An 8,050-nucleotide genomic window follows, 5' to 3' on the forward strand; every position below is an offset into this window, starting at 1 on the left:
GCCACTCCGACTGTGGGAACTCCAACATAAGATGATTTTCAGCCCAGAGAAAACCACAAAGATATTGCTTAAGGGCCGATTGGCTGCTTCCCGGCGAGAACGGGTTCGGATGGCTGGTCTCCTTATTCGGTTCGTTACGACTCAAAAATACCAGGGTGTTATACTAGATGAGAATTTTCGGTTCAAGGAACATCTACAGTATGCAACGAAAAAGGATGCTGATCAGTGTGTCAGCGAAGCTATTGTGCTGTACGCTGCGCCTGTTTGGGCTCACCCCATTTTTTTAGGTATTGCGCAAACTTAGTTTGCCACGGCCCCAACGACTCCCCTTGCTGGCTGTTATAACCGGTTCCAGAACAGACTTGCGGGAGGCAGTTTGTGTTATAGCCGGAATCAAACAGTAGATATCTTGGCTAATGAGTGCAAGGAACGCTACATTTCCAAGGTAAATAACCTATTGACGTCAGAACGAAAGCAAGAGATTGAAGACTGGGGCCTAGCATCTTGGCAAGTCAAGTGGGGCGAATCCCTCACAGGTCGTTACACGCATGGTATATTTCCTATAGTGTATAATTTAGTTGCGATTAGATGGGTCTCCCCCAACCGGTATAGCACACAGTTTCTCTCCGAAAATGGTGCTTTTCGGGCGAGTTTGGCTAGGTTTCGTTTGGTGGATTCGAGTCAATGCCTGGAATGCTGAACTGATGATACAGTTGACCATGTCCTCTACGTCTGTCCCCGATACGAGGTTGAACGTTCACGAGCTGTTAGGGAACATAAGAGAATAGATTCCTTTCTGGATCTCCTTACCAACTGGATGATCCGCAAAGAATGGTCTATAGTGGCTGGTTTTCTTCGCGCCCTTGCTATTTGTAGGTCTGCAGAGGGAGTTGGATCGTGGTACTCGGTCGTGGTAGGATCCCGGGTGGCTAGGGTTCCGGCTTAGGCATTGGATTGGTTGGAGGTAGGCATCGTGCCACGGTTATATTGGTATTGTTTGTGATTCGATTTGGGACCTCCCGCTGGTGGAGGTGGCTGCCTGCCGGGGTATGGTAGCCCGTACGACCGGGGCAGTGGCTTCCCTCCTACGGTATGGTCCTGATCGTGACTTGGTAATGCCACGTGAGACACCATGATGGGAACGAATGAGGTTGCGTTCCCCTTGTTAGGTGATTAAACTGGTTGACTTATTTGGGTATAGGTCTGAATTTTTATGTTGCGTAAACTCAATTTTGATTGGTATGATTGCAGCACTGATTTAACTTTAAACTCGTTCATTTTCCGAGGCATTCACAGTCACGACAAACGGCGTTGTCAAATCTGTACTAGGTGAAGGGTTCGTGGTTTCGGTTAGTTAGTTTGAGAAAATCATGTTAGGTTGGGTGTGAAGATTACCGTTTGAGACCTTCGTGAAGGCAAAATTTGATATCTCTTTACTGATGCAAATGTTTGCCGAGGCATTTACATCGGTGGCTTTCCGACCGAGGCCTGCCTGATGACTGTGAGATGCAATCAGTTAGAGGGTCTAAAGACGAACTCCGGTAAAGCCCCTCAGGGCTTGTAACGGAGGGGTTAGTGTGGCGACCGGTAACTTCACAAGGTAGGTGTCTTCTCCCTACGGGGTTGGGATGGCCTCTTACAGGAATCATTTCTTAGTCTGGCTCTCAACAGATACCTCTGCGATATGTTTGCACCTTCGGTCTAGCTACTGTTTATCACTGAGAAATCAAGCCCCCTCACCATCAGCAAGGTCTTATGATTTATAGAGGAAGAAGCCTATATTTTATAAACAATAAATATATTTAACGTTTTTTATAGGTTTTGCGAAGTTTCATGCAGCGGAAGATAATAGATAAAATAAAGCTGTAGCTCCAACTATACTAAATTTTCATTAAATACACCTTAATCACAATAGTTTTAAATTTTATAAATTGTAATAAAATACTTTTTCAATAATAACTTTTTGTATTTTTTTTAAACTCCTGAAAGGAAATATTTGTACGTCCTTAAAATGATATAGGAAATTTAAAATAACAGGGGATTAATTTAAAACTATGATAAGGTGTTCCCGAAAACAACTGTGACTTAGCTGAACCGATAAGACAAGATGGCTGTAGATCGACGCAAACAAAACATAGTTGGCATTGTGACTGTCCGACAAGACCTGAGAGAACGTTGAAGTACGTATGAAACGTGTGACTGCCCTAAAGACCGCAAAGGATAAATTAATTTTGTGTCTGTTAATTAAGTTTTCTTTAATTTTAAAATGATACTTCCAATTTGCTTTACTTTTTCTAAACTTGACTTCCATATGAAAAGGAATATTAAATGATTTGAACAGTTAAATTTATAATGACTTTATTTCTCTTTATAAAATAATAACTTTGCAGCCGGAAGTAATTACAATTTTTTTTTTTTTTTTTTGTAAAAATATTACAAATTATTCTATTCTATTCTATTTTTTGAATCCAAAATTTAATTTAAAATATTTTGTAAAAAATTTTAATTCAGTTTTAATATTTTAACTCATCTTCATTATTTTTTATATTTTTTAGTTGCTTCTTATACTCAAATAATGAAAAGGATAAATATAATTACCAACAGAATACGACGGAGGAAAAGTTTAGCGGATTACATTTTGAACTATATTTTTCCTACACGTGTAGATTATTTGTATCAGTAAGTAGATTAATATGGATCGTGTGTGTGTGTGTGCGTGCGTGTGCGTGTGCGTGTGCGTGTGCGTGTGCGTGTGCGTGTGCGTGTGCGAGTTACGAGTGTGTATTACACAACTTACACACGCTAATGCGTGCACACACACACAGAGAGAGAGAGAGAGAGAGAATAATCTTTCTGACCTTTTATTTTTTTGGATAAGTGAATGATATTAGCATAATGAAATGTTTTTTTTATATTAACAGTAATTTTGGATTACAGTTTTAACATGGATACATTTAAACTATTTTTTATTTTACAATTTTTTTTCTATAAATATTTCTTTAAGACCAAAACTGGTCGCAGTTTAAAACCTTTCTTAACCGAGTACACATTTTCATTATGTTCCTTATATTTCACACCATTTAAATTGTAATAAGATATTACAGTTAGTAATAAAGTTTAATATTTACAAAGTTTAATATCTATTAAAATTTTAACGTTTATTATTATTATTTTTTTTTTAAATGGCGGATATAAAACATGATTGCTTTAATGAATTTGATGGAAGGTATGAGTTAACTAAAATCAATTTTCCGGCTTTTAACTGCAATCAATTTTTTTTAGTTTATCTATTATTATTTACTTTACGTTTAACTGCAAAATACTTCAGTTTCTCGCTGTTTTTTAGTGATTTTAACTGTAGATAATATTTCTATCAAAACTTAACATCATTTACTTGTAATTGAACTTTCTTAAATTTTGAATAAATTAGCAAATAAATTACGCTAATGTTAATGTTTCTGACGTCAGACCGAGATACTGATCTTGATTTCTAGTGTAAGTGATAAAGGAGGCTATCCTTTACGTAGTTTTAATTATATATATATATATATATATATATATATATATATATTTTCAATAGTACGATTATATTTTTAGTGCTCAACCATAACTTACCTGTTCTCTTCATGTAACAAGGCCGAGAGAGAAAATTGTTATCACTTAACTTGTCAGCCTACTGATTTTATCAATTTAGTCAAACTAACTTGATTTTATCTAAAACACGATCGGTTGTGGTAATTTTCTTTGGCTGGCAAACCGATGTACGATTTGAAAAATTTTGATGTGACTCATTCATCAATCTGTTTTTATTCTGATTCGAGAGAGGAAACCTTTGTTAGCAATGGTTTCATTGCAATAGACAGAAAGAGGAAAGCAGGTAAAGATAGCTTGTAAAGGCTTTTCGGTTGATGATAGTCATGACACGGCCTATTACATTTGTAATAGGCTGTATAATAGGTCTAGCTATATGTATTAGGGTAGTTCAAGTTTCAATGGGGGTAGTCCTCGGGAGTGTGGTTTTCATTTTCAAGGCATGAATTTACTGACTTAGCATGGCGATTTGTTGAATTGGAATGCACAATTAATAAGAGACAAATAAATGTAAATGTTGGCTGCGATCAACCTAGCTGCAAATCCAAGCGGTCCTCAAAGTTGGAGCTGAAGTGGGAGACTAGAGGTTATATTCAGCTCCCGAACGGACTAGATCTGATGTTCTCTGCGACATTTTTTCTCACTGGTAGCACTCCAATTACTAAATTAATTATTATATGTTGTCGTGACATGAATTTTAACCGAATTATTAATATGCGGTCGTGGCCTGAAATTTATTGAAATGGTTTGTATAATAGGTACATACGGTTTAGGTGATGACAGGATGTGTAGATTTAGGCTCGGGGTCTTTGTTCTGTCATGGGTTTAGCAGTTCTTGAGAGCCACGTGGTAGAGTTAGGTGTCTGATGTCTTCTTCGAAGCCAAAACTTTACCGCGACGGAATTTACCGATGTGGATGTCACTCGAGGCATCTGCATCGGTGGCATCTGTCGTGGCCGGACTGATGACTGTGGATCAGTTTGAGGCAAGAAGACGTCCTCCGGCGTATTTATATTTGTATTATAAATATACAATATAAATTATATATATATATTGAGAGAGAAAGAGTGGGGGAGAGAGAGTGAGTGAATGGAGAGAGAGAATATTAATTACAAACTTCTAGAATTTTAGTTTTTTTAATAATATTTGCACTAATATTCCTTAATTAAATTAATTTGTTATTATCCTTTAATTACTTATTTTTAGATAAAAAATTTGTTCATTTCCAGGTACCCATTTATTCCTTTGAGCCTAATGGAGAATATAGTATTATACCTCTCTATCAATCATACAGGTTCACTATCAGTGGTTATGATTTAAAAAGCGAAAATAGTCATCAAATTACTGGTCTGACGTATTTAGTGACTCAGACACCAATCAATAATGAGGTAAATAATTTTTTTTTACTGATTCATTGTACTTAATTCTTTTTTTCTAATTTTCATAATTATTTTTATTCTTAAAGATTAATACTCATTAAATCTCAAAAAATCTACCGATTCGTAAATTATTATGTGTAATACATTAGCGTATATTTCTGGATTACACAACCAAAACAAAGTTAAAATTCTTTGAAGAAACATATGCGTTATTTCCACCGGTTTTTCATTAATATTTAATGGGTCTTCAAATCTATTCAGGTATGAATATTATCAATAAATACATTATATTTAACAAATGTAGCCCTTGCACTGATAATTACTATATAGAGATTATTTTTTTTAGGATAAGTCAATGAAAATGTTTTAAAATTTTGAGGAAAGAAATTGGTTAAAGCTCACCAATTGATTTTTACTTTTTAAAAATTCTTCATTCACAATTTTTAAGAATTTATTGTGGAATAAGTGTTGCTATCCTTCTCCACGTTAATAGTTGGAGTTCAATCAACGATACGTTTCAGGAATGATCTTCCTGAGTCCACACGTGACTACTTTTTATTTTCAAGGAATACATATCATACTCATATCACAGGGCCATGTAGTTGCTTGCTACTGTTCACAAGCTAAAAAGATTGTAAATTGGACATTAGGCATATTAAACAAAATATTGTGCAATTTTTATTCAATTTCTTAGCGGGAAAACCCTTAATCGAGGTACTTATGGAAACCAGTTGTCTGAATAATTTAGTTATAAAATATCAGAAAATGTTATAGACCTAAGAACTTTTATAAGCCATCTTTTTATTAACCTGTAAGTTTAAGAAAATACTGTAATGGATCTTATTCATTACTATAAAAACCGACTGTTAATCCTTTACTAAACAAGACACGTTCTAATTAATTCCCTTATAATATGAATCCAGAGATTCCAGATTTTTTTCTATTTTTCTCGATAATGCAGATTACTTATTCCTTTGTACATTTAAAAAAGGGTCATTTTAATGTTTTAAAAATTTAATGCAGAAGAAAATATTTCTGTCCATTTTATATAATATATTTTTATTTCAGATGTTCCCAGAATAATTATAAAAGGTTAAAATGGATAAACAAGAGAAACATACAGAAGCCCGCATTGATATTTTATGATTAGCGTTTAATATGAAAAAAAAAAATTGAAATTGATGTATGTTTATCTGGATTCAAAATTATGAATAAATATCAATAAATTTATTATAATCATTATTTGAATTTTAACTTTAAAAGTAATAATAAAATAAAAAAGTTTTTTTGAATTTATAGATTTTTTATTTATTTCCTATCAACAAATGTCTTTCAGTTGAAAAATTATTGATATACCTTGCGAATATCAAAATCGATTTAATGGATTAATGATGATAATTCAAGACTCTGCAGTAAATGCGTAATCGGTAGTTCAATAAATGAAGTGTGAATATTATGGTGGAACCAGTACAAGAAATTTTTTTAGACGTTTTAATGTAAATCGCTCAACACTGACGTCTTCTAGTCCAGTTAGGGGTTCGGACAAATATTAAACATTTGCCTACTACATATTAAATAAATATGGGGGGACAAATTTTTAACCCGGACACGGAATTTTAAATTATTAATTCGATTTAGATTAAATATCACTTCCTTTCTTATCTAAATATTTATCGATAATTGAGTGATGTACGAGTTCAGGAATATTTTTTAATATACAATACAAAATAAAAAAAAGATAAATTTAAATAAAGTAAAACAAAAAAAATGAAAATAAAATTAAATTTTATGGATTGTCCATCGACCACTTATATGATTCATTTACTTTTTTATTGAAAACCTCTATGTTTAATATTTCACTGTAATGATATCGGTGTTAAAAAACTGAATGATTGTAAAATCATATGAAAATAATGAATTTACAAAACCAGCATACTCGTATAGCATGCGCTATATGAAATCGGCTTATTACATACCTTCTATATATATGTCTGACATTTCCCTAATTATAACTTCTCTGAGGCATGCTGTATTAAACATCATGCAGAACAATCTGTTGAATTTTAATGATTTATCTTTTGTTTGTAATACTTATTTATTTATTTAACGTAAAGTACTAAAACATAACCCCAATTACAGTCAAAATTACAAACAAAGATTTAACAAATTAATATATGCTACTGATTCTGGAGTCGCCATCAGGAAATCTTCAGGATACCCTTCAGTAGCTGTCCTAGGGCAAACTTCTGTGATGTGTCTAACAGTTGGATGTTCATCACACTCACAAAGGGGCGTCGGTGTTTCACCCCATTTATACAGGAAATAGGTCCACCTCCCATGCTGAGACCGTATTCTGTTTAGCGTTGACAATGTCGTGCATGGCAAGTCAAAACGCGGCGGACTTTGAGTAAAACATGGGATTTGGTTACCTTGCTTGTCCATAATCTCCTTGTACTCTCTTACAAGATCGGTCATACGGCGCAGGTTCAGAGTTGGTGTGCGTCTCGATATCGGGAGACATTCCACTGGAGTAGACCTGATAACCCCGGCAATCATTCTCATAGTGTTATTATGATGACCATCAATTCTATTAACGTAAGGGTTGAAAAGCCACACTGGCGAACAATATTCAGCAGCCGAGAAGACCAGATTCAGAGCCGATATGCGCACGTCGTTCCACAGAGCTTATGTATGATTTTGTTCTTACTCTCAATTTCCCTGCAGTTTTCATTTGGTGCTCCTTAAATGAAAGCGTTCTATCAAGTGTCACGCTTAGGTATTTCGGGGACTTATTGTAAAAGAGCCATGTATCCTCGAATAGAATTTTAAGCTCCCTATTAGCAAACCTGTTACTCAGATGGAAGCATGACACCTACGTTTTACTAGCATTCGGTTGGAGGCTCCATCTCCGGAAGTACCTTCCCAGTTTCTCCAGGTCAGCCATCAGGACCTCCTCCGACTCTTAAAATTATTATATTTTATTGTTAGCACCCAGTCATCGGCGTAGCCATGCTTTATAGATCTTGTCTCTGGCATGTCCGCAAATATAGCCTGAAAAGAAGAAGCGCAACTACCGAACC

General features: G+C 34.7%; 1 protein-coding gene across 1 annotated transcript in view; it reads left to right on the forward strand.

The window, feature by feature from the left end:
• LOC142317363 (uncharacterized) overlaps window positions 1-6,262 on the forward strand; it is a 427,416-nt gene extending 421,154 nt beyond the window's left edge. The window contains exons 16-18 of the mRNA XM_075353862.1: window positions 2,556-2,679; window positions 4,821-4,979; window positions 6,039-6,262. Coding sequence (XP_075209977.1) covers window positions 2,556-2,679; window positions 4,821-4,979; window positions 6,039-6,053 — 298 coding nt within the window. The 3' untranslated portion in view covers window positions 6,054-6,262. The remainder of the gene's footprint in view (window positions 1-2,555; window positions 2,680-4,820; window positions 4,980-6,038) is intronic.
• The last annotated feature ends 1,788 nt before the right edge of the window (window positions 6,263-8,050 follow it).

Source organism: Lycorma delicatula, chromosome 1 (genome assembly GCF_047948215.1).
Source record: "Lycorma delicatula isolate Av1 chromosome 1, ASM4794821v1, whole genome shotgun sequence".
In the NCBI taxonomy this organism is placed as follows: Eukaryota; Metazoa; Arthropoda; class Insecta; order Hemiptera; family Fulgoridae; genus Lycorma; species Lycorma delicatula.